General features: G+C 41.3%; 1 protein-coding gene and 1 long non-coding RNA gene across 2 annotated transcripts; both read right to left on the reverse strand.

Annotated features, from left to right (window-relative positions):
• Nucleotides 1-557: 557 nt before the first annotated feature.
• Nucleotides 558-11506, reverse strand: TMEM41B (transmembrane protein 41B). Its single transcript, XM_077784296.1, has 7 exons — nucleotides 11313-11506; nucleotides 9466-9583; nucleotides 8319-8447; nucleotides 6660-6753; nucleotides 5713-5817; nucleotides 3804-3942; nucleotides 558-3350 (listed from the first exon to the last, which is right to left on the reverse strand). The coding sequence occupies exons 1-7, from the start codon at nucleotides 11392-11394 to the stop codon at nucleotides 3181-3183; spliced, it is 837 nt and encodes a 278-aa protein (XP_077640422.1). The 5' UTR covers nucleotides 11395-11506; the 3' UTR covers nucleotides 558-3180.
• A 7308-nt stretch (nucleotides 11507-18814) lies between these two features.
• On the reverse strand, nucleotides 18815-27924 carry LOC116183761 (uncharacterized). The gene is made up of 2 exons (XR_004148454.2): nucleotides 27676-27924; nucleotides 18815-19829 (listed from the first exon to the last, which is right to left on the reverse strand). It is a non-coding gene; the product is annotated as an uncharacterized LOC116183761 (long non-coding RNA).
• Nucleotides 27925-27960: the final 36 nt, after the last annotated feature.

Consider the following 27960-nt stretch of genomic DNA (forward strand, 5'->3'; position numbering starts at 1 on the left):
AAATCTTCAGCTGCCTAAAAACAAAAGATGTTTTGACTTTGCATAACAGCATCATTCGCTAACAAAAGGTTCTTAATTTTGACTTTTATTTCTTCTGCCTTATTCTTTCAGCAAGTTTTCTATACAAAGAAGAAAAAGCATTTCATAAACTGGCCTTGACAGAATATTAAGGGAAGGTGAATGAAGCTGCAGTAGCTTTGGCACAGGGATTTTCCACAAGAGATTAATTTGAAAAAGGCACTTTGTGCAAAAAGATATATTCAAAGAGACAGAAGTTGGACTCTGTTGCCTTCCAATACAAACCAGAAAAACTTTTTAAAATTGCTGCTGTATGTGAGGAATTAATTTCAGAGATAAAAGGAAGTCAAATTTACCTACTTATTTTGAAATAAATGTAGAAACAGAATTAACCTCATCTACAGATGTAATCAGCTCAGTTTAATTTTTAATCAGTCATTAAAAATACCATTTAAGAACTCAGCCCTTTTAAACAGGTTAATAAAAATTCAGCTTAGTGGGAAGCTCAAAATGCTTCATTATACTCAAAAAATACAGCATTTCAGATTTTATATAACAGCTTTATTATCAAATGGCAAGAGACACTTAGTAATGATGTCATGCAGGTATCACAAAAAACTTCCAAAAGATAAACAGGTCACCTAACAGCTCAAAAATCCCTTGCAATTAAAAAACAAAGCTACATCTTTCTGATGTCCTGGTTTGTTTCATGGTAGCCACTGTTTTTCTGTCAAAATGTTATGGCTATCTCTTGCATCACTTGCTGGATTCCCTAAAGGAAAGTGTAGGCTAGTACAGTACCCCACAGCACAGTGCTTTTTTTGCTTTCCACAAGGCCTGCCTCACTCTGCACAACGCTCAGAAGTCCTCATGGGATAGGGAAGCACCTCAGGCTGCTGGCAGCTGAAGATAAACACAGAAGGGATGGGTTAAAAAAATGCTAAAGTTTTGAAAAAGTAAAGAATCCTATTTTGAACCTTTTTAAGGTCTTAAGGCTTTTAGTTATTGTGATGGGAGGCCAGTCTTGTGGCTGAAACACATCAGGTCTTCAGTAACAGAGCCTGATCCCATCTCCATAGTGAAACAGAAGCCAGTGAAAATGCCAAGTTAGATTGAAAGAGAGTTCAGCTCCTCCTTTAGCGACAAGGCTCCACCAAAACACTGGCATGGGAGGGATGTTACAGCAGCTTCTGTTACTGACCAGGAATTGAGACAGATTTTGAGAAAAGCCACTGTCAAATAAGTGGTAGGTAATTTATTCTGAGAGTTTGTCTGCATGAGGAGTTAACTCTGCAGAAAAGTAGGTTGTAAATCCACAGCAGCTTCACACTCAGTAGTCCTGGAGACACTTGCTCACATGGCTCAATTCACATACAGGTTTACTGTGGAATGAATTCCCTGGGTAGAGGAGCTCTGGAGATTAGAATGGCAGCAAAAAAAGTAATCGTTGTTCAGTTTTAAACGCCAAAGTACACTTTTAGAGTAAATTCTAAGTAACAAAAGAATTGCTGGAGCTGAGTGATCTTACAATAAACCTGCAAACAAAACTGATATAAATTCCTTTATACTTATGTAAAAAATAGCATTTACTGTGCAGCCTGGATTTAAATAAAAGACAAATGGTGTACCAATAATATTTACTATATATTTACAAGTAATACTGTGATGAAATGAAGCAGTCAATTAACATTAAATTACAAAAATGAATAAACCCTTTAAAGGTACCAGTCAGTACCTTTTACACTATCACATTCATGAACTGTTCTCTTACATCTCGAAGATCTATGATACGATCACAAGCTGACACAAGGACACAGACCAATAAACCCTGGAACTGGAGCAGATGCTGATGTGTTGAGTCCCTCTCCAGCAAGACACTGCTGGGGCATCAGCTCAAACCATGTGAGCAGCACTGGCTTCAGTCAGATAAAACACCAATGTGCTCCCCAGCTCCTCCTTGCCCAGGGCTTGTTTGATGGGGTTCCACTGACAACACAACAAACCACAGCTGGAAGCACAGGGGAAGGTATCTTGTACCTTACTGAGAGAATACAGACTGCTACTGCAGGTGAGTCACGGCTGGCTGCCCACTGCCAGTCACTGCCTTGGCAGACAATGGAACTCCCATTTTTATATACACAAGAGCCTGCTGTTCCATGGTGCTCTGAACATTATTTGGGATCAGCTGTTTGATTGGAACTGCACCAGTTTGTGTACCTGACATTTCTTTAAGCTAATCAAGCTGCAATGAGAGATTTTATGCTCTTTACATATTGCTTGAGAAATGGTACCATCACACTGCTTAAGTGTTTTTAAATCACTTGAAAACTGCAAGTTTTATATAATCATACCATCACTTTCTTAAGCTGGCAGGATAAATCTATGCAAATGAAATATTGGCAAAATAATCAACATTAAAAAATGAAAATTAGAACTTAAAAATCATCAGCTAGCCAAGATAAGAATTCTAAGCTGCTCCCTCCCTTCCTCTATCTGCTCCCAGAATAAAGCTTTACAGGGACCAAGAGGGAATGAAGTGACACTTTGCCTTTGTTAATCCAGTAAGAAAAGCAGATGTAGGTTCAAGTATTTAATACCATACAGCACTAATAAATAGAGGTAAACAACCAGGATGAGAATAATATTGTAAAGTACTGCAAAGAACCTTTGTTTCTGAGTGAGCACCGTTACATTATTTTGAAACTCCCCAAGGCAAAAAAGAGAAATATTGTTAGTGAGAAATGCACTCAGACCAGACCACATGCAAGCCTACAGAGAATGTTACAAAGTTGGGGCTGAATAGTTCAGGGGGTTTTCCTGCAAGTGTCAGAGAGCATCACCTGTAGTTTATGTCTACACCACAATTTTTGCTCTGCATGTAACTAGAGTAAAATGTTACATCTATGTTCTCAATTCCCTCATCCTGAGGGCCACACATACACCATCCCAAAGTAAAACACTGGTGTTTGGTTACAAAACTATATGCAGTACATTTCTGAACACATTTCCTTCAGTTTAAGGCCATGTGTTCATTTAAAGACATTCTTATCAATCACAAACCTTCCCTATAATTGCTTAAGATCCAATAGAAAAGCAAATATACAAATATCAGAAGTGCTGATCCTGAGATGAAGTATGGGAAATTCTGGTCCAGTTTGATCCTTATTCAAACTTCTGTTTCAGCTTCTTCTGGAAGAGAGCTGGTAGGATGGAGAGGATGGCTAGAATCATGAGAACAAAAACAGAGTTCCAGGAAACAGCTTCCCCTGCTGTTGTAAGCTGGTACAGCGTTGTTCCTGCCTTAATGGCTACAAAAGACGGTGGTGCTACACCTGTAGCAAGGAAAGGATGAAAAAACAGCTGGTTAGGGTAAAAAACCCTTAAAAATTAGTAAACCAAATTTAAACACCAGATTATTGATACTTTGTTGTCTTGTACTTTTTTTTTAAAGAGGGCTGTAAATACAGAATTCAAAGATAAAAAACCTTTATCCATAAAACTGGTTTCAAGCCTTCATTAGTATTTTTTATGCAAACTCAAATACAGGAGACTAAGCAAATAATCTCTGCTCTTTAGACTCTTCAGATTTCAAGTTCTCTTTACAAACTGATTTTCCGTAACGAAAAAATAATTAACCTTTTCCTAAAGTTCATAAAGGAAAAATACCACATTGTTCTCTAATCAGATTTAAAAGTATGTGCAAAAATATGCCAATTATAAAAGCTATAGTGTATACCTCTTCTTCTGGCCACCCCAAACTGTGGCTCACTAGCCACGATTCTTACCTAGGAAAGTGCCAATGAAAAACACTTTCAATGGCACATTGATTACAGGAGATGTGATATTGATAAACCAGTTGGGAAGGAAAGGTGTTATTCTCAAAAATATTATGTAGTTAATGAGATGGTCTCTATGTCGTTCAACCTGCCAAAACAAAACCAAACAAACAAAATTTTGGTTAAAAAAATCCCTGCCTTGAAAATACACAGCCATAGAGGTTTAAAGAGTTTTTTCCTCTGTATTTTGTAGACATTTACACACTGCAAACATAAAAACCAGTTAAAAATGTGTGATGTGGGGAAGAGTGCTCAGTGAATCACCTGTTAAATACACTGAGATCAGCCTGGAAATAGCTGTGTGTGGCAGAGCAGTGGTGATGTGTCTGACTGACTCAGCCAACTCAAGCAGCAAAGGAGTCATAGGCAGAGCAACATCCCAGCCACCACAGCCAGCCTGTCACCCCATTCCTGAGCTTTTGCAGGAACTAGCAATGAAGTTTGCCCCTCAAGCCATTCTGTTCTAAGTTGTGATCAAGCCTGAAACACAGCTACATTCCTCACCTGGAAACGCAGCCAGGTCACGGCTCTGCACTTCATGAGGTGGCTGCTCCTAGCACAGCTCCAAAGCCTGTCTCCCCTGAGGTTACAGTGCCCAGCATGAACATTTACCCAGGAGCAACAACAGCTCCAACTTCATTTGTGGTTTCAATTATGTGCTCAGGTCTAGCCCAGCTCCTTGCAGCAATGCTACAACAAAGCCCCTTCTCCCCCCCAGCCTGTCTAGCACATCAGCCCTTTCAGACAGCAAGTGCAATCCAAGCTGCAAGGATAACCAAGCATCCACAATTCTGGCCTATCCTGGCAGACCTGCACTAAGCTTAACCCTCAAACAGTTAAAAAACACACCTGGTCTGATTGCAATTCCACCTGAAATCTCAAATGGCAGCTCACCCCAGTCACAACCCTGTTTTTCAGCTTTATCCAAATTTAGATTTTACTGTAACATCAAAATCAGGAGCACCGTGGGTTTTTTAAACCTTAACGATTGACAATATTTAAATATTGATTAATGCTGCATATAAAATGCCTTAACCTCAACATGCAAGCATGATAAGCATGATACAGTCCAATTAACCGGGAAACAGTGAGATATGAGTTGCACATGCAATTTTAAATCACATATTCAGTTCTACCAACAGCAATAGTAACCATTTACTACTCAGAATGAGCCTCAAGATAATACTGCAACATTAAGATTTACTTGGGTCAAGAGTCAAAATGGTACTGTAAAATCTAACAAGGTCAAATGTGCCTGACACAGTGCCATATCTTACTCAATGAGGAACAAGTATAAAGCATTTTTTTGATTCAGAAAAATCTTGAACAGAGTTCATGTGCTTCACACTGGCAAAAAATAAAAATTTGTTTGAATGTTTCAGAGTATCAATTAAAGACACATAAGGTCAAGACTGCACTTCTGTACTGCAAAACCTTTAAGTTCACCTCACAATCAAGACTTGCTGAACCTAATGTTACCAGATACTCTAAGAAAAAGTTTCTAAATACTCCAACTACAACAACATGTTAATAGTAAGGTTTTTCAATCAGACCTACAGCTACAGGTTCCTCCAACACAAAAATACAAACCCAGCTTTCATTAGTGCTTAGAGAGCAATTACTTGAAATTACCTGAAACTGGAGAGGTTTCCTATTGACACTAAATAAACCAGGGGGGTGATCAGTTGTAAAACTTCCGAGGTAAGGACAACTTTCTCATGGGAAACACCATAAAATCAGGAATGCTTCCAGAATCCCTTCTGTGTAACTGGATACATGAGCACAAGACCTCCTAGTTTTCCATGCTATTCCATGACACATTTTGTACAAGAAGTTCCAGCATCTCTCCAAACCTTACCTGTTCTGACCATTTTACTGCTTTTTCTGTTAAATATCTGTACACAACAGGACGTCCCACTAAGTATGACAGCATATAGCAGAATGAAGCTCCAAGTCCTGAGCACTAAAAAAAAACCCCGAAGAAAAACAAACAACAAATGAGCAGAAACTCTATTTAATGTCAGCCTTGTGTCTGTATTAACTACACTGCCTGGCTAGAGCAGGTTTCCATGCAGCCCTCCATTACGGCTCACCTCCAGCAGTATGGACACACTCCCTAAGAATGTTGTTGACACAAGACTGTTTATTCCCAAGGCATTTTGTTCAACCTCAACACTCAAAGTAGACAACATTGATTACTTATCAGTTAATATTGAATGCTTCTGCAGTTCTAAGACTTTGAACAGTGAAAGCTTTGCAAATAACAGGCACAATGCCATTAAAGAATTTCAAACACGAAAACTGAACAGGGTCCTCCCTGCATTCTCAATACTAAGGCTCATCATGATTGCATCTTTTGCCCATGACATATTTTAAAGCTTGTTTATAACATACATTTCACATCTTAAACTAAGCTTCTTGCATATTTAAACCAGTTAAAAAACAGATGAATTTTGCAGTGTGATAATAGAACCACAGTAATTGTATACTGAATTACAACTGGGTTCAGGCAGATGCTAAACAAATTTAGAGTGTGGGAAACCCTGATTCACACTCCAATGTCTTCGTTATTAAGAAAACCTGGAGAAACAGCTCAGTGTTTTGGATCATCACCCAATGCTACAGTGAATTTTGTGGGTAATGCCATTCTTGCAGCAGAGCTGAGTAAGAACTCAATAGTTCATCAGAAACTGAAGTGCATGCCAATTTCAGACTGATCATTTCCAACAGGAAGCTGCTCAGATGCTTGGTTATATTCCAAATGGATAGAGATATATTCCCTCACGAACTACTTTCCATACTTACCAAACAAACAAGAAATAAGGCCAGTGGAAAGGGATAAAGAAACCCTGACAGGATACTGAGGAATATAGACCCAGGAATAGCAAATGTTTGCAAGCTGGATGCATCTTTGTTAAGGAAAAACACATTTCTAAAAAGCTACATGGTTCTTAATTTTATAACATTTTACAATTAGAAAAAACATAAATAGGCAGGGCCTCTCAAGAGCCTTACTTCAAAAAGCCTTTTGTGGAGTAGCACACAAAGCTGAAGCACAGAGCAACAAGATGCAGATCCATCACAACACATACAAACAGTAAGTCACAAAGTAATAAATGCTGACCACATTTTTCTCTTTATCTGTGCTACAGCTGCCACAGAGGATTTACTGTGACTTCCAGGAAACACCTGATTTTACCCTGTTGACTAGAGATGTGCAGTTTCAGACATTCTCTCTGGAGAGTTCACAGGCCTGTCCGAGCCCATAAGCACAAGTTTCACGGAAGACTGAATGTATGAAGGCAGCTATTACTTCCTTACAAATAGGCTCAGTGTAATCACTTACTACAGGAGCTGATGACTAATTTCAGTCAGAAATTTTTGAAAGGCAAAAATTAGGTTTCTGCAGCATAAGCAAGCAGGTTGTTGGACTTACGGCTTGCTAGGCATACTTGAGACTATGATGCATTGCCCACTTTGGATAGAAAAGTTATAAAGCAAAAAAAAACCTGTACACTATTTTACCCAAGTTGAGCTGACAGAAATATTAAAAAGCCCAATAGTTTTCCTGAGTGCAGTACAGCTTTTGCTAAGCCATGCCAAGGTTCAGAGGTAACTGTACTGTGCCTGGATACTGACCACATTCTGCTGCTACGACAGTAAAGGTCATCACATCTAGAACTGCTAGAGCAGCTCAAAAGAGCCAACTTATCTACTCCTTGTTAATTTATAAACTAATGTTTTAATTTTCTTCCTAGATCTATAATTCGGGAAATATTAAATACTTCTTGTGGAATACTTTGAAAGAATGAGCTGAAGGATATTACTAATGGCACGTTCAGTGCTGACTCTCCTGAGTTACAAAAGCCTCCTGCATTAAAACTGTGACACAAACCTCTTCTACAGCTTTAAAGTTATTAACCTTTAGATAAGTGTTCCAGTTAAGAGTGTGTTTAATGATTAATTAATATATTCAGCACTCAGAAAAAAGAAGTCACCACAGAACATAGGTAGCCTTTGTGTCTCTCTGGACAGAAAGCACTTCAGAAATTTGTCTCTCTAAAAGAAAACAGAGATTTGGTTTTGTGAATTTGGGCACGACAGAAATGAAAGACGGCTCAAAATATTTTCCTTCAGAAATACTGCTAAATATTCTATAAATTACCTTTACATGGAACTTCGAATGCCTTAAGGAAGAACAAAGCAGTAGTCAGTTTTCTTTTAGAGCAAACAGTAATTTCTACCTCAAAATTCACTTTATTTTAGAAGTTACTAAAGTAAGACCAAGCCTAAAATACAGAGAAAAGTTTTCAAATTTCCAAGAGTTTCAAATATTTGTCTCTTTGTAGACACTCCTAGGGATGTTAAACTGCATCCATGACCAAGAATTTATCAAACTGTACTTTTCATTTTCAGAGAAGCACGACTACATTAAAACTGCCCTTTATATCAGAAAAAGGATACAAAACATATGTGGCAAAATAAGCCACTAACACTTGAACGTAAAATGTGTCCTTGTATTTGGACAAGACTTTCCCCAAGGCCTTTGCATCATCCATATCTCTAGGAACCTTTATACATTCTCTTTCTTCTCTGAAGAGAAAAAAAAAAAAAAAAAAAGCAGGAATGATGGAAATATAATCAAACAGTGTAGTACAATTACCTACTGAATACAGAGATAATTAGATACACTACAACACTAAATTACAGCTTCAGCAAACAAACCATGATTATTGTTGTACTAATGTTCTCAGATGAACACCTAATATTTACAGTGTGGTATATATTAGAAAATCCCCGATTTTAGGTATTTGCAAGCTGGGTATTTTATTCAGTACAATGAAGTGCTTCTTTTCTAGGCTTTTTTTTTTTCTTACCAAGTACCGATGAAAAAAAAAATTGCACAAACCAAACCTTGGCAAGTGAAAGCAGCCAACATTTCAGCCAAAACCAACTACAGCTGCCTCAGTGCTGGGGTCAGAACAGTTGAAGTGCAGCAGGAGTGGCAGAATTTCACCTCACAAACAAATAAAGTTCTAAGGGCAAAAATCTCATGTCCCACCTTAATCTGGTGCAACCCTGGGCAGCACATTTAAGCGTCTTTGTTCCGTCTGTATCAGGCTTAGGGATGGGCCACTGCAAACTGACCTTGTTGAGCAAGTTAATCAGACAGAAATTTAACTACTAAAAGTGAAAAAGAAGGCTGCCAGACAAGCAGGCTTCCTCCTGTCAGCCTGCCTGCCATCCCAACACAAGTACAGGGTGCAACAAGGAGGAGAAAAAGTGAATGCAAAGGTCAGCTAGGAAGGAAGAAGGATTTCCCCTTTTGGGGACAGCCTCCAGATTCACCAAGGCACAAGGAAGTTTCAAGTGAACTTGGCCTGAACCAAACACACTCTGGCTCTCAGCTGAAGGTGGCCAAGAAGAGTCAGTTACCACTGACAATGTGCCAGGGGGTAACACCTCACAACACAGGATCTCCACTGTGCAACAGAAACCTCAGATCAAGAACAATTCTCTGAGTTTGTGTCATATCCCCATGCACGCTCATCTACAGTCCCATACTGAAAAGAAAATAAATTGATAAATTAAACTTTTATAACATACTTACTCACTAAGTTGTGGGAAATTTTTATATACCAGGAACATAAGGAAAGCAGCTGATAAGAAGATGGACACTAAAATAAGAAGTGATGTCCGAGCTGATCCACCTTCTGCAAGAGCTTTCCCTGAAATTAAACATGAAACAAAGTTAGAAAAAAACCCAGCCCTAGCAAAACAAAACAAAAAAACCCCAATCCCTCATGATTTACGGCAGATTTCAAACTTATCCTTTAAGGGAATATTAAAGTAAACTCTCTGTGGACATCTTCCAAACAATGCTTTCAATAACACACATTGCTCACATTCCCTGAAAGCTTTCAAACAACTTTGAAGTTTTCATGATGGCAAACATCCCACAGAAGTCACCCTCTATGATCCATAATAATTTAAGCCTCAATTAATAAATACATTTGTAAAAGCAAAAAATAGAGCTGAACAACGTAAGCCATATATATGTTTTCCTTTATGCCAGAAATCTTCTGCCAGTCTAATTAACTAGAGATTCAACTTGAAGTTCAATTTCCAGGATGTACAATGTAACTTAAAAACCTGCTCATTAACAGATTTTGGGGGTTTTTTTTCCCCTCTAATGAAAGACTATCAGATACAGCCAGTTAGGTGAGACACTCATTAGGAGGACATCTACATAAACACACATGCTAGCCTATGATATAAAGTGCTAGTCTTGGGAATTACACATTATTTTACATCCATTATTTATATCCATGTGGATATATATACATAAGTGTTTATCAGCTTTTAAGTCCTTGTGTAGTGGAAGCAATTGGAGCACAGTAAGTGACGTAATGATGTTTTAGGCCTCTTCTGTATTTTATATTTTTATCAAAATGACCGCGTAAGTGCAATACATTCATAATCACAAATGCAACTACACCTATAAAGAATTTATAACTGAAATGAACACCATGCTAAGTACTCTATGCATCCACACCGGCGTGTGTGTGTGTGCATGTACCAAACCACTCTCTCCTCAGGCACTTTGAGGCTCACCCAGCTTCCCACCCAGGGTCACCCGGAGAGCACACAAAGAGCCGAGGCTGTGTTTTCCCTCGCAGACGCCTCTCGCACAATGCCAACACACAACACTCAAGTGGGTCACGCCGACACCTCACTGTTGCGAAATGCAGCGACTGGGTGACGAAACCCACGGAGCCCGCTGGGCCAGCTGGCGATTTTATCGCCTGTAAGGCTTTTTAGGTGTAAGGTCAGCGCGACCCCACAGCTGTGCACTGGGTCAGCCGAGGCCAAAGGCAACATCCACAAAGCAATTACAAGCACAGAATCCCAGGAGGGCCAGGCTGGGGGGGTACCCGGCCCAAGCTCGCAGCTGGAGGCTCATCCCAGGAGCAGGATCCGCACGGCTCCCGGTATCGCCACGCACGGAGGGAGACTCCAACCCTCTCCGCGCAGCCTGTCCCAGGCACTGCACCGCGGCTGTTCTGACAACACCTCCTCCAGGGAGCAAAGCAAATTACAGATAAATAAACAAATAACCAACTTATGGGGCAACAAAGGAAAACTCAGCCGACTGCGCTTTCTGCCACTTCCACTTTATGCACTTCAGGCGTGCCGGTAGTGGAATTACACCAACACACACAGAGGCACGGAGCACGCGTCTTCCCTCCCGGGGAAAGGGAAAGCGCTCGGTGCCCATTTCGGGCGCCGAGGGGCGGGGACCGCCTCACCCCACACGCACCGGAGGGGCCCGGCCCGGCCGCCCCGGTGCCGCTGCCCGAGAGCACCGAGAGCCGCACGGGCACCGACACCCCATCGGGCACCGTCCGATACCAGGGCGAGGTCAGCCCCGCTCCCGCCGCCCCGAGCCCCCGGCACCTTCCAGAAGCTGCCGCTGGTGCCTGGCGCTCTCCGCCGCCGCCTGGCAAGGCCCGCGCTCCGCCGCCCTTCGCTGCGCCATGGCTCTGCGGCGCCCCGGGGACCGGTGAGTCAGGGCCGGGGCAGGCCTCGGCGGCACCGGAGCCGCGGGGAGCAGGAGGCGGGACCGGCAGCACCGGGAGCCGCGGGCAGGAGGAGGAGGAGGAGGAGGCGGGACCGGCCGCTCCTCCTCTCCTCACCCCACCGGGTCGCGGCCGCGCTCCCGCCCCCGCCGCTGCACGGCGCATGCGCTTTTCTCGGGACATTACGGCTTCGCTGTGGTGTACGGGAGCACGTGTTGTCCTTGAAATGCGGTGGCGGGTTAGTGGCGGTAAATACGGTAACGCCGGCTTTTGTGCGTACCCGTATGTGTATATACGGTAACAGGGATGCGCTCACTAGTGGTAAATACGGTGCGGGGCGGCCCCGGCTACGAAGGAATGACATAAATCGCATAAATCCCAGGCTCAGTTAGGTTGGGAAAGGCCTCTGATATCACCCGAGTCCAACCCATGACCGAGCACCGCCGTGTCAACCAGACCATGGCACTGCCACGTCCAGTCGTTCCGTCAACACCCGCAGGGACGGTGACTCCACCAGGTCTGTGGGCAGTCCTTCCAGTGTAGAATCACCTTTCCTGCGAAGAAATTCCTCCTGATGTCCGACCTGAACCTCCCATGGCATACGAGGAGAAGTTCTACAGGTTGTGTTCTCTTGTCCTGGCTCTGGTTGCCTGGGAGAAGGACCCGACCCTCCCCGGGAACACTCTCCGGAATTGCGGAGCCACAAGGTTCCTCCTGATCCCCCTTTTCTCCCGGCTCCCAGCTCCCTCAGCCGCTCCCCTCAGCACTCCAGACCCTTCCCCAATTCCTTTCCCTTCCCTGGACACACTCCAGCGCCGATCGTGCCCCAGGGCAGCGGGATAAAGCCCGTGTGCGAGCTCGTTTTCCCTCGGCGATGCTTTCCATCAGCGAAGGGAGCGGGATCTCCCCTCGGGAAGCGGAGGCGGGAGCCCCTCCGCGCCTCTGGAACTCCGCGGCCGCCCAGGAAAAGGTGAACCTTGTTCCGTTTGTTCCTCTCGTTCGAAAATAAAAACCTATTTGCCGGGAAGAAGAACAATTCCTCTATCAGCCCCGGGATTTTCCTCGGGTCGGCTCCTGTCAGTAAGAACGCCTGAAATCCCGCAGCAAAGCCAGAGGGGCATGTCCCGGTGCTCGCAGATGCCGTGCTGGCAGCGGGAGATGCCCGGGCAGCGCAGTGATGCAGGGAGAGCCTGGATCCCCGCGGACAGCGCACATCGCCACCCTTCTGGGCACACGGAGCCTGATGGAGCTGCTGTGGCTCCCCTCGTCTCTTTCCAGCTGTGCCTGCTTAGAAATGTTCAACCTTTCCTCGGGATCTTCTGGAAAGGAAGCTCTCCTGGGAGAGCTGGGCACTCCGATTTAATTTCAGCCTTGTTTGTCTGATTACTCCACCTTTACACCGTGACTAAACAGCTATTAAATTGCTGATACAGGCCCCAGCAGATCAGGTGTTTCAAGTTGTGTTTCCCGAGATCACAGGTCTTTCCAAAGCCATGAGGGAGATGCAGGTCAGCACACAGCAGAGCTCTTAAAAGCGTGGCTTTATTGCTATGTGTACAAAACTCACTGGTGTTACAGGAAGTTGATTCATTTAAGATCTAAATAGTCTAATACGCTATTACACAAGTCCAGCCCCTGCCAAATCCAGTGGCAGGAAATAATCCAAGCTATAAATTGTGGTCAGATTCCACATAAAGTTTCAAATCATGAGCAGATTCTATGTGAACCTATAATTTATTCAAAATGTATTTCTTTTAGAATCAAATTATTTAAAATTATTTCATTAAATAGTGTAATTAGCTCTTTTAATATTTGCAATTGATAATTCAGGAATTTAGTGCCCTGAGAAGCCAGTTAGGCCTATGAATTTGCTGCTCTGGGCATTGATGCCAGATGAGGGAGTGCTTTGTTTTTTCAAACCCTTTCACTAGAAAATTGTACCTACTAGCAAGATGGGGATTGCTGACACTGTAGAAAATGGCACATTTTCCCCTATTGTAAATGTACATCATGTTTGTCATCTCTTTTTGGTTATTACTTCTGAAACTCCAGGTAAAATGATTCAAACACTGGTATTCTTTCCTCTCTAACTTCTGACAAACCATCAAATAGATACTAAACTGAAGAATGTTGGAAGCAAAATCGGAAAGCAGATTATTATGCAGAGGAATCATCCTGAAAAAGAAGAGGAAAGATGCAGACTGAAAGATATAAATAAAATAAGTACCACAATTTAAAAGTGTAGATGCTAAATGCTGCAAGGACCATCTCTCATTTTGGTGAGGTGGATTGCTCATTCAGTGGGGTATCATTCCCACTTTGGTTGTGGTTGTTGTTCAGTAGCTACCCAGAGCCAAGGAGCTGGGCAGAGCCTGCTCCGGGGGATGTCTGATTTCTAATTGACCTGCCCTGTATTGTGTACCCATCTGTGTAACCCAAATGCAGGTGAACTGACACACAGGTCAGGCAACTTCTGATTCTTGCTGAATTCTATGAATTCCCCTGTCCAAGACACCATTGTGATACACCCAGCAAGCAATTTCAACAATATAGATTTGCTCTGTGTTTCCCCTTCCATTTAGTAAAAAGCACATGGCCTGCAGATGATTCCCAGGATGCTGATTCTGCAGTAAGTTCACAGTGTTAGTATATGTCTCATTAAAAATAGAGAAGATAACTCTAATCACCTCACTTTTAGCTCTCTGAATTACTGCCAGAGTGAAATGTAAGGATTCGTTATTAGCTCTATCACTTTGCAGTTGATATGTACTGCACAAATTGTATTTGTTAGACTGGATTAGTAGCAGACTTTTAAATTGTTCTTCACTGCTCTTGGTTCCCCTTGCTGGGGGGTACTGCTGGTGTGAATGTGTTGTCTATTCCACTAAACTTTGAAATTATCAGTGTTTAGTATCTGCTGATAATATGAATAGTCCCCTGCAAAGATGTCCACATCTAACAAATGTCAGCAGAACCTCTGCACTCACTCAGGAGAAAAAAAACAACACATCTGGGGAATGTTCTTTAAGGTTCACTCTATAAGTAGAATAATTCAGGAACTCTACTTAGAAGATTACCTTAGATTTATTTACTGGAAAGAAGGCAAAGAATGAAAAATACTGCCATAGGCCACATCCTGTATGTGTTCAGAGGAGAAAGAATTTTGGTAGCAGGAATTCAGTGAGTATCAAGGAAATTTTTGACACATGGTTGAGATCAGCACTGCCAGGAACAGCTTCACTCCACAGCACACTGGGAACCATAGCTAGGGACTGAAAACAGATTTATTCTCATCATGTATAAAGCATCCCCTATATATAATGTATGACTTAAGAAACAGCACAAAACCTGCTCTGTCTTTGGAGCATGCCCACCTGGCAGGGAACACACGTTGCAGAATGCTTTGTCCAGCAGAGAAATGAGAGAAGGACTCCAGTCTCCAGCTGGAATTTGCTCCGTGACTTTACCAGTGGGAGCAGCACTCTCTCTGTACTTAAGAGGCTAGAGACTGAATGGGCAAAAAGCTTTATATGAAATGTTTTTGTAAAATACACCTTAAAACTCAGCATATGAGTCCTTTCAAATTATCTGTGAACCAAAAAGAAAAATGCTTTTCTGACCTGCTGGAAATTAACAAAATAGATGGACATCTATCAGGGCAGCAGCTAAGTGGTCAGCTCCATGAAGTCATAACTTCCTTCTGTGGGTGGCTGGATGAAATGCTTTACTTTTGTCAGATTGAAAGAGTTGTCTTCCCTCAGCACACCAGTTCGTGTTTGCCTCTTTTCTAAATCACTGCTAGGTGGACCGATAGAGCCCATGTCACACAGCTAAGGCACTGACACTGCTGATGCTCTGTGGGCTCTCATGCTAATTGGCAGCAAGAGGAAGGAGGATGAGAGATTAAGTGATCCTGCTTCTGAGAGCTTCTAGCTGAAAATGATAAAAACCAGAAATATTAATCAACAAGTAAATCATACACATAATTTCTTGAGAAATGCAGATTCAGAACCCTATTTTCCCCTATTACTCTCTTATTTTTGACACAAAGCAAACTGCATTGTTTTAACATTTTTATTTTGTATAAATATGACAAGAAATTAAACCTCAAACATTTATTGTCATTCTATCCAAATTCTAATTTAAACCAAATAAACCCATGTGCTTGGAAGGGGGCTTGTGTGTTTTACTGAGCTCATACTTTGATCAGTTATGGTGAGGAGTCTGAGGATGTAACTGGAGAATAATCAGCTGCACAGGAGCCAACTTTGGGTAGAATGCAAATGCACTGATCAAAATGAATAAAAAATGCCACCAACAAGTGAGATAAATAACAATGAGCACTTATTTGTAGCTGTTTGTGTGAATGAAGGATTAAAAATTTCTTGGAGACCAGAGGAGAGTTAATGAAAGCTTTTATTTATAAAAGTCAGTGCTCAAGGACAGAAGCTGAAAAAACCACTAAGCAGCAAGAGAGAGCAAAACTTGTATTCATTAAAATGAGTTGAATCTGAGCTCAGGGATCATAAATATTCAGATTTGTTTCTCTTCTGGTATTTTTTTTAATAGAAAGTATGTTTTTTAAGTCCTATTGTCCATTTTATGTACATTTTGGCTACATACTGCACATATGTACAGACATACACTGTACACAGGTTAATCGACAAATGTACAAAGTGCAGATTTTTAATAGTGTGCACCTATTTTCACTACTGCTTAATTACTTAGGAACACAATGAAACAGATAGAAACAGATAGCTATGATGTTTCCATTCCAAGTGGTAAAAATAAGAGCCAGATCCTCAATTCTGATGCACCTCTTGTTCCTAATTAACAGTTAATAAATCCTCTTAAACAGCCAGCTTCTTTTTTTTTTTTTTTTTTTTTTCCCTATTGAATGTGTCAGTGGAATACATGAAATAGGGAAACTTTTCTGGTCAGTCTGCTCATATCCTCTATTTGAATGCAAAAACCAGGAATTAAAGGTTATTTTATCTTCCTGCAAATTAAGAGTGAAACATACCCTGTAATAAGCTTATGCCACCCCAACTGAGGAACAAGAAAGCTCTGTCAGGTTCCTTAAATGTGGTTCCAACCTTCAGAGACCTTACTTCTAGTGCTATTTTTTTTCCCAGCCTTGGAAAACACTTTCTATAAAAAGTCAATCTCTTACTAAAAATACCAACAAAAGAGGGAGTTCTCATCACAGTCCAAGGAATCTCAGGTGTCCTCCCGGTAGCAATAACCAACTTAGTGTTTGTAACACTAAGGAGGAGGGATGAACAACTCCTCCTCCCTGTCAATCACCTCATCCCAGTTTTTAGTCCAACCCACAGCATCTGAGTTCTGGCAGCAAATGGCCTCAGGCAGCAAATATGTTGAAGAACTGCGACAAGTCAACTCTTTAAGATAGGCAGCAAGGGGAGCAAAACTATTTCCAAAGTAACAAACTATTCCTGGCACCTTATTCCAGCTCAGAATCTCCTTTGAAGCTCTTGGGGGTACCTGTGAGCACGTCAGAGCCTGCAGAGCCGAGCAGAGCAGACCGGGGGAGGCCAAAAGGGAGGCAGCAGGAGAGGAGAGTGGGATGTGGAGCTGCAGGGAGAGTCCTTGCTTGACTCAAAAGCAGCTGCACAAAACTTCAGCCATGCACCTCTGCTCTGCAGCTGAGGTATTTATAAGCTGGTGCTGTTTGCTTGTGATAATGATCACCGTTGTAAATTTCTGTGTAGAGAATGCACAGGCCCTTATCCTGAGATACGCGCATTAGTCATGATTCATATTTAATGCTAGGGTAGGATTGATCAGATTTATACCCTGTCTGAAGCTGAGTTTATACTAACATAGCTGAAAGTTCAAATATACCTGCTAAGAGGAGTATGTTCCTTCAGGGAGTCCTTCTAATCTAGAGCAGTGATGTAGCTGGACATATCTGTTTAGAGGGCAAAAGTTTCTAAATACAAATTATTCCATGCTGATCAAAACACTACCTTTAATCTGATCAAAGGCCCATTTTAATTTTTCTTTAGATGCCGTTAGAGATTCTACTTCTACAAATGGGGAATTGCAGTTTCAACTCAGTTAAACCAAAGGTTGTTGGTCTGGAGAATCAGCTTCAGGCCAAGTCCCAGTGTTGAATACATGCTGAGGTGTGTAGCTTTGACCATGTCTGATCTGCTGGAGTCATGACAGAAATTAATGCTGCAGAGTGCCATCAAGTGGTTTTTTAAGCTGCTTTTTCTCCTGTCCTCAAAAAGGCCTAAGTGAAACCTCCTACTAGAACTCATCAGGACCTGAATGATCTCCTCTTGCTGCTAGGTTCTTAAAAATGTAATTGCAACTGTCTATTGACATTTCCTTTCTGCATTTTGTTTGTTGACTGTAAGCAGGTTGCATTGTGATAAATAAATCTTCCTTTTATTTTAATTTGCCTTGATTTGAGGTCCTAACTCTGTCCCCTAATGTTAAGAAACAATCCAGATAAGGAAACACTGGGGCACTGGTTTAATCCACCTTCTTCCCACACTGACAGTTTGAAGTTCTGCTGCTTTTTGTGTTGCTTCTGAATCTCTTCTTATCATCAGTGAACCCGAAATTATAACAGTTGGCCAATCCAAGCTGTTCACTGCTTGTGCTCACAAACACAGTTGCTTTTGTTGCTGAAGAGAATCCTTGATTTTGATAGAAAAATTCTTCTGTCTTAAAGGAGTAAGAGAGGAAAACAATTTAGGATCTTTGGAAGGGTAGACCAGCAAATATTTGGGGAAAAAGTGACATAATAGATTTGATTTGGGGAGAAAATGTGGAACAAGTCTGATGGGGAAAGAAAGATGGAGAAGTGTGTTCAGGTAATATGGGAGCGTGAAACAAGTTGTAGAAGAAAGCAGAATAAAGAAAAAGGCAAAGTAGGAGAATTCAGCATTACTTTTAAAAAATTCAGACATTTCAGAGAAAAAGTTTAGAACTCCTAAATATTTCCCATATTATAAGGACTTCTTGCAACCTTCAGATAAGTTATATGAATTGCATTTGAAACTAGAAGGGAAGAAGTTTTTTTTCCTATAACAATGCATTTCACAATTGACAATTTAAGAATGCATGGTCTAATCATAATATGTGCAAATGTCCCGCTGTATTTTCATCTAGATTGCTTTTTCTGTGAGGTACAAAATGTCTGCAGTGAGAGTGCTCAGTGTTGTCCTGACCTGACCTCTAAGTGCTTGCAGAAAACAGCCATAAAGAGTGGGCAATAACCAGTTCACAAGGAACAAACCCTTGCTGTATGCAGCCACACCCACAGTTAGTTTTTAAGAAATATATTCAGGTCATCATTAAGCCAGCAGTCTGCAATGGAAAATAATTAAAATTCAGGGCAATATCAAAAGGGCAAAAATGTGATTTATTTGAAACATTTTGGAAAAGCTGCCAACATTCTGAGAAATTATTCGATGTATGTGTATTCCTATGGGAAATTATTATATTAATTGAAAAAGCTGTAATATGACTGATAGCACTTGCTATCATACTAAATGAGCATCACAAAATCAGTTGTTAATCAGGATTAGAGATTAAATGGGGACAGTGATAAGAATCTACTCTTTTCACCTAAGGGAGTTCTGTGAAGGAAACCTCTTCATTTCAATTTTCAACATTATGCATCCAGTCCTAGACAAGTTTCTTGTCAGATACCTTGGCTGAATGCAGAAATCTAGATCTACAAATATCAACAAAGAAATTTGCGTGTTTTCTACTGCATGAAATAGTAGTTCCCTTTTCCCTATGGGTAAACCACAGGATCAGCTGTTTGGCCTGATCCCTGCAACCAAATTGGCTAAAACCAGTGACTGCAGAAAAGAAGTGTCAGGTGCTTGAGTAAGACATTATTAACTAATATGACATAATCATAAGCAAGACTAACATGGAGAAAATAAAAGGAGCCCACAGGAAGACTGATAAGTGGGGTTATAATAACCACAAGGAGCTGGTGTGCCATTATGCTGTAGAAATCCTTACTTGAAGCTGAACCAGCATGTTTGATTTTTGTGTGGAATTCCTTGTTGTATGGGCAATACAATACCACCCAATTGCTTTAATAAACTCTAACCTTGATTTGGTCATAGCAATTGATGATTTCACCTTGTCAACCCGACAGAAACATGAATGAAAATTCATTTCACATTCTGAAGTGAGGAATCCTTTCAGCTCAGGAAAGGCCAGCAGTGGAACAGAGGGATGCTGGCAAGCAGAGGCCAAAGATTACAAGGAGCACCCAGAGGAAGCTGACACAGCTCCCTGCTGTCCTGGGAACATGATGTTGTCCTGCATGCATCATTCATGTACCTTCCAAAGGTGAAACGAGGGGTGAGCACTTTCCACCTTGTCACTTCACAAAAACCTGGAAAAGACAGAGGCTTGTTCAAAGACGTGGGCACTGGCAATACGTTTCTTGTTCCTTGCCTTGCCTTGCTGCTGCAGGTACTGGAATTTGAATGCAGCTGTTGGCTCCCAAGAGCCTGGAAGCCACAGGAATGGGGATTTGTGAGCAGCTGCTCCTGCTGTTCCACCTGTTGCTCTACATAAACAATTAGTGGTGCACCCACAGTCACCAGGAGACATAGACTGTGCACAGCTGGGGTATTAGCAACTTTGTCCCTTGTTTTCTTATCTGTATTTCTTTAGCAATTTACACAAAGGTCAGCATAAGTCCTATGTTTGCACATTCCAGCAGTATGACTGCTTTAGTTACATTAGAAAATTCTGGTATTTAAAACAATATAACCAAATAGAAAACATATTAAACCCTTTTGGACAATAATGAATTCTATAGCTTTGCAAGGAATAAAAACTATGAGTGTCCCAATAAAAGCGCTAACTTGATAACTTCCTAAATACAAGTAATAGAAAATTAAGATAATTTTGTTTTACAAAAATGTATTTTTAATACACTAAAATTCTGTTATTTATCTTTGTTTTATCTAGGATATCTCCATGTTTGTCAAATCTGTTATTTTTGACTCCTTTAACACAAGCAGCTAAGACTTATGATTTACAGAAATATTTCTAATAGCAAAGTAATTTCATGAAAAGTAAGGTAATTTTATGAAATGTTATTTATTTTTTCTTAAGTATGTATCAAAAGCTATGATTCACTTAATGAATCAGGAATCAAACAGGAAAACATGTTTATTTTAGTAATTTTACATAAACTTGCTGGCTTATTTGCTGCTCACAAACTCTGTACCTCATCTCAGTTTTTCTCCCAGTGAGCTGTGAGCACTTCCTTGTGTGCCTCTGGGTCTTTCTTTTATGCCTGCCCTTCCTGAGCTTCCTCTGGAGCACACAGGGAATTCACCCTGCCTCAGTCAGTCTCCTCTCTTTGCAGCCAGACCCAAGAAACACACTTGGCTCTGTAGCTCCAATTCTTCACCTCTTCTGCTAACACAGCTGTGATTACCTCAGCTGTATATTCTGCAAAGCCACCAAAGTGGTTTTGCACTTTTCCTGCATAAAAAACTCCTTTTCTATCTATCTCCCTGCTCCCCTGCAGAAATACAGAAACTTTACTCTTCGAGTACTTTGCTTTGTCTCCTCAAGTTTGAAAAGATGGAAAAGTAAGAAAAAGGAATAATGTACCATGCCAGCACAACCAAAATGTGATGTTTTTTTTTTATAATAAATCTATAATAAATCCCAAATCTACAGTTAAGGCTGTGGTCATCACCAGAGGTCAATCATTTTTACTGATCTGAAATGCCTCTCTGGCTCCTGAGGAGCCTGGCACACTTCCCAAACACAGGTGTGTCCTGGAGGGGACAGCCTGGAGCTGTGTGACTGCCACGAGTTCACAAGCTGAATGCTGTGCTGCTGCATTACTGAAATTCTTAATGTGTGTCTGTAGTTCCTTGCATATGAAAAGCTCTCCCTAGGTGCTGAGAATTTATTCTGAATCAATTTTTAATATAATAAAATCCTGGTCCTGTTCTACTGTACTTGTTATTGAATTAATCTAAATGGAAACAGGTTAGGATTATAAAAACTAAACTTATTCTAAACAGAACTCTATGCCTTATTAAATAGAATGAAATATTATAGCTTGATAAACATACCTATAGCTTGCATAAGCCTCACACACATATTTAATTATACAATTAAAGTTATAGTGTAAATATTCTTTTTTACTCTTTGGAAGTTCTGGAAATTTTTGCCTGTTCCATAGCTTGAATATTTTCACACTTTTTTCTGAACAATTCCAGTCTATTGTTGCATCTCAGCTGCAAAAACTGCATTAGAAAGCTTGTGCTTTAAAAATCAACATCTGCTTGAACACTAATTCATAGATATACACCCCTTATACTTTTCTTTCAATTTGCTTCCTCAAAATGTAAAGTCAACATTACATTGGATTCACAGCTGTCCATTTGAGCAATCATAAAAAAATAAATAAGCTTGCCGTCCTAATTAAGGAACAGTAAGGAAAGGACATTCTTGTTTCCTCACAAAAACAAAATAAACCAACTCCCATAATGCATTTAAAGATTTATTCTTGGAGAACACCATGATCACAGGCATTATTCTGAGGTCACACTGTAATTCTGTGATCCTCAGCACAGCGTTTTCATTGAGTTTTCATTTCAAAACAGTATAGCCAATTCCACTGATGCCTTTGGAACTTCCGTGCCTGTGCAAGTGTATCAAAAGTGTGAAAAAAATCCTGAACTGTGAGTGTCATCTTAATGCCACAAATACCAGTTGCTGTCTGCTGCTTAACTCCCCAGGGTGCCACCAATCCACCATCCTGCAGCTCTGTCAGTGCCATTTTCCCTCAGGGATGTGAAATACAAATACACAGGGTGGAAAATCAGAGCAGGAGGGAGGAGGAGGAGGTGAAAGTGCCTTAGGTCACAGACACTCCTGCTCCTCTGTCTGTCACACAGGGCCTGGAGCAGCTGTGGGCTGGTTTAACTGCACTTCCACACAGTGCAAACCAAGCCTGCAGGAGCAGATAGAGCTAAGCTGACAGCAAACAGCAAAATCCAGAACACTGTGCAGTTCATCATTACACTGCCTAGTGCAACATCTTGTTCAAGTTTTATGCGTGTTTTTTATTAAAGCCCTAATCTTGTTGGTTTGACTGAAGCACAGCTTGTGTTTTCAGTAAAACATATCTTGCAGAACTGCACCCAGGCTCACTTGGAGAAAAGAAAGTAAAGAAAGTACCAATTAGTGCCACGGGGAATTTTCTTCAGTGATTCTCTAGTTTCACCTGCTAGACATTTGTTCCTCTTACAACTTCATTCACTAAAGAGATGTTCAGTACCCACTATTGTCTTCCTGATCTTTCTCTTTTTCCTCACCTTGCTGTCCACAGTTAACTGATAAAATTAAGAATTGATGAGGGACTCCTGCATATTTGAAGAGATGTTCATTAACAAGACGTCCAGTTTTTCTGATCTCAGAAGAATCACACATCGGAGATTTTTGTATTTCCTGATTTTGTTAGTTTGCTTGGGTGTTTTTAAATTTTTTAATAAACTATTGATCTAAAGCTCTAAGAAAGCTCTATCTCATTTACATTTACTCAGGACCATAATAACCCCAGCTTTATTATAGCAACTGTTTCTTCGCTGCTCCATCTCTGCGTTGCTACTCCTGCTGTTCCACTTGCAGACACTTCCACCAGCTAATGGCCCAATCTTGTTTTCAGCATCTGTCCCCTGGGAAACCTGTTTGGATACTGGGTTTAGCATCTGCTCCAGCCTTGGAGCATCCTGCTCCATCTGGCTGGAGGGGGTGGGGATGGCTCCTGGGGTTTCTGGTGGGGTGAAGCAAATATTGAGCTCACGGCTACACAAAGGAGTATATGAAAAAATGCTAAAGAAATTTCAGCAAAGTTCTTCTTAGAGGTAAAGCCAACTCCCAGCTGACTAATGGAGATTAAAGGGAGCTGTGAAACCATGAGCTGGGCATGCAATGGCATCCTGCTCCCATGGCTAGAGCCAGCCCTGGATTGGGGACTCTGCAAGGAACCACCCTTACTCCGCCTGCCAAATCTCTGTTTCACCACAGCACAATTGTAGGGACAAACAGCAACCAAGACTCCTCGTAAACCTAACTGGACATTTCAAGTAGGTCTCATACAGATGAGGAGAATAAACTCTTCGTCTCAAACTTTTGGGGATATTTAATGCATTACAATTTGTAAATAATTGAAGACCATAAATGGTGGTGTTTTTCTCTGGCAATGGAACATCCCTCTCTCCCTACCAGAGGGAGAGACAAACCACTTCCCACTCCCCCTCTTCATATATCTGTTTTCAACTCAAAAATTATGGTTTTGCCACAATATCCTGATGGGAGCTCATGCCAACTTGCACGCCCATGGTATCCCTGATGATACTTCCAATCTTTCATCTTCTGTTCTTCTATATGTAACTTCACATTTGGCTGTGTTAAAGTGCATTTCTGTTTATTTTTCAAGTTACATTCATCCCATTCACATAGGATTGTTTTGCTAATCTTATGCCATTCTCACAATGATCTGCAGTGATTTCTGTATTTATTTCAAAACTGCCTAAAGTACCAAATAGAGTCTGCTAGTGGTATCAATAGAAAGCCAGTTGAAAATTGGCCCTTTAAATAATCACTCTTCACTTATCACCTTTTAACTGAGAATTTCAATTTAGCCAGTCCTCAATCCCTTCAGTGTGTGCTCAGGGTCATAGCCTACTATGATACTTTAAAGCAAAGAAAGTTACTAATTTTGTACCCTTTCCCCAGCCAAACCAGAAAACTCCTCAATCACCTTTGTTTGATGATTTGACACCAAAATACATTGACTAGCATGTTTCATTTCATAGTTTCATATTTTAACCCCATTTCAGATTTTTAAAAAAGATTAATAATTCTTTCCAAACTTTGCCTATCAGCACAATATTTCTGTGCATACTTTTTTCTTCCCATTGCCATCTTTGATTTAGCAAAAGTAGTTTCATAATAACTTTGGGTGCTGGTGATTCATCCACTCATTTCTGTCCAAAATCCCTTTGGATCTGTAGGACTGGTTAAGTACCTTCATGTGCAAGTATTTTTTTTCCAAATCCTGGGTTGACATTTGGAATGCTGTTGATGCAGGAATATGCTCTGCATAGCTGGAGTTAATTTGGCTGCTGTCAAATCTGTTCCAGCACAGAACAGCTGATAGCAGCATTTATCAGTTACTGTCTTTGGGTTTGTTGGTTTGGTTTTTCTGTTTGTTTGTTTTTTTTTGTTTATTTTTTGTGTGGTTTTTTTTTGTTGTTGTTGTTTTTGAATATGTAGATAGGATAAAAATGTATGCACAATTCTTTAGCAACATCTGGAAAATGCACCCAGTTGTGGTGATCTTAAAGGCACACAGGCTAAGCAGTGCTCCACAGTCAGCTCCAAGGAGCACATTACTTTATTAAAGCTGACAAATATTGCCTTTGTTATTGCTCCAGCTTTCCAGGGAAAGTACACATGACTGCAAACCCCAAGACAGACAGTCTAGGAGAGCATGTTTATCTTCAGGAGTAATTGAGACCGATTTGCATCCAATATTTGAGGCCTGTGCAATACCACATTGCCCTTTCCGAGATAATTTGAGAGGCTCTGCTCTCCCACAGCAGCCTGAGGTTGTCTATAAACATTCCTGCACAACAGAGAACAATTCTGGGCAGCTAATCCCTGCAGCACGTACACTTCTTTTTGTTCTCTTCTGAGAACAAGAATTTGATGAGGCTTATCTGGCTAAAGGACATACTTCTTTCCAGTGTTAACTCTTGTGATTTGAAATTTGACTTCAAAATTAAATTTTTCTATCAACTCATCTGGTTGCGTCTTGCAACATATTGATTCATGTCCCCTCTGTTTGCTAAACAGGTTTGGCCAAAGTCCTCACTAATTGCTGTGCTGTGATGGGTGGGCTTAAAGTTTTCATTGAGTTTTCATTTCAAAACAGTATAACCAATTCCACTCTCTTCCTGCTAATCCTGTTCAAAGAAAGTATCTGATGGAAGTGGGTATATTTATTTAATCAAAATTTCAGTGCTAAGGATGCCACAGCTCACCAGTCCCTTGTAATCTGCCTTCTCTTAGGCTGCTCCACTCAAACTGCTGGTGTGTCAGTTTTCATCCAGCTTTACTATTTTATCTCTCTCTAACAGTAAACTACCCACAGCAAATGTAATCCACCAACAAATAGTTCAGATTTGAGAGAAATTCTACTTTAACCTCATAGATGTTTCCTCTTAAATTTGGCTTCCTGTGGACATGAAATGTCCATCTTGACTGAATCCTGCATTTATTGTTTTCTGTGAGTCATTTATACAATTAATCCCGCTCTGAAGTTAGCTATTGTTATTACTTCTGGGTAAGCAAAGTGTGAGTACAAACGGTCCTGGACAATGCAAACATTCCTGGACACACAAGGTTTTCTTTTTCAGAGTACTCAGGGTGGACAATTGCTTACACATTCTTTTGTACAACTTTTTTTTTGTCCTCCTCCCTTTTGTATCCAAACAGGAGCAGCTCTGGCACAAGTTTCCAGAGGCACAGCACCTTTGCTGATGATGGTTCCCATCCCATTGTGCTTGTCTTTGCAGCATTTCACATCTGTACCTCTGACACAGAGCATTATGCACAACCAGCACGTCACAAGTCCTCTGCCCTTTGAAGTACTTATTTTTATTTTTAGAGAAGATATATTCTGTTTCATAAGTTGTTGGATCAGCTTAGCACCCTGGCTGGGGGCATGATTGCTTTGCTGCTTTGATACGAAGAGCATTGAGATTTGATCTTGTTATCTGTGCTGTGACACGAAAGCAGGGAAAAGACTTTGTTGCAGCATTTTGTAATGGTATTGAATCTGCAGCAGTTCACTTTTTTTCTTTTTTTTTTAAACATTTTGTGCTACATCTAGAATTGGAGTATGACTGCAGATCTGGGCAACTCATAAAAGAACAGCATATGACATCATGTCCCAAATTATGCCACATTGCCACTTGGTCATCTGGGCCCATATGTCTCCTGTGCTTACTTAGAAAGGCAGACATTCATCGCTGCTTCACAGTTTAGTTTCATAAATTAGTTGCTCATTTTCACACTTGCAATAAGAAAACACTACATAGTATAAATCATAATTTTTAGCATTATGTAAAAAAACCCCAAAAACAAACCAGTAGCATGAGAAATAGATAAACCCAGGTTTCAGTCCAGTGACAATCACAGAAAAATCACTAATTTGGGAAAATTATATACAAAAGCAAATCTGGTATGCTGTTCCATATATGCAAAGACAGTCTAGATAAGCCTAGATTTCCTGAAACTGTTTAACTGTAAAGACAGTGCACTTTATCAACTTTCTAAATTTTAAATTTTGTTATTTTCTGCATTTGCATTTCTGCTTTTCTCTTTGATATGTGCCTTCATTTCAGAGTCATTCCAGGATGAGGTGTTTGTGAACATTTTTTCTTGATGGTCTGTTAAAACCAGTAAATCCAATTCAATAAAAATAACTCCCAAAATTTCAAGTACATCAGTGCATGCCATCCCCCAAATGAAGGCATGACAGTGAATGACTGTAAAGTGCCAATTAACTTTTACAACTCACTAACTTATAAATAGCATTGCTCATTTTATCGTGACTACTCATGGAAGTGAAAGCACTTCAGTGCTCAAATGCTCGTAGGATGAAGTGACTTAGAGGGTTAAACAGCTCAGTTATGAATCTGTGGCTGAGCCAAGGCCTCCAGAATCATGGAACTGTCATGGTTGGAAGAGACTTTCAGGATCGTCCTGTCCAAAACCTAACCCAGCACTGCCCCTGTAACCCCTAACCCAGTAACCCACATCTCCCAACACCAGTTTCAGATGCCTCTTGAACCTGGGCAAGAACCTATTCCATTGACTGACCACCGCGTCAGTGAAAACTTTTTCTGGCATCTAATCTGAATTTCCTGTCTCATTTTAGGGCCGTTTCTTCGGATCCTCTGCCGGCACAGCGCAAGGCGGGCTGCAGCCTTCCAGGGAGTCACGGCGCGATGAGGCCGAACACCGCCAGCTCCCTCAGCAGACACATTTCCCAACCCTGCACGAGCGACAGCTTCTCTGGGATTGATTTTCTGACACATCTTCAGCATCTTTGTTCTCTTTTTCCCCACCACCCTAAGCCCAGCCCGGCAGCACCCCATGCCGTGACAAAGCAAACCCATGGCCCCACGCACCCCTCCTTCCTCGCCGAGCCACACGAGCCTCTCCGAAAGCGGGGCGCGGATGCGGGAGGGATTTTCAAGGGAGGGATTCTCGCTAAAGCAGCGGATCCCTCAGAAGGGTGGCGCGGCCGGGGAGTTCTGTTCGGAGCGGAGCGGGCGCTGCCGGACCGCGGCTCCCGTGACGGGCCGTTCGAGCGGGGCCGCGGCTCCTGAGGCGGCTGCTGCGGGCCGAGACCGCCCGTCCCGCGTCTCCCGGCGCCGCTGCCCGGCCGGACTGCATGTCCCGGGGCGCCCCGC

This window comes from Lonchura striata, chromosome 6, assembly GCF_046129695.1.
Source record: "Lonchura striata isolate bLonStr1 chromosome 6, bLonStr1.mat, whole genome shotgun sequence".
NCBI lineage: Eukaryota > Metazoa > Chordata > Aves > Passeriformes > Estrildidae > Lonchura > Lonchura striata.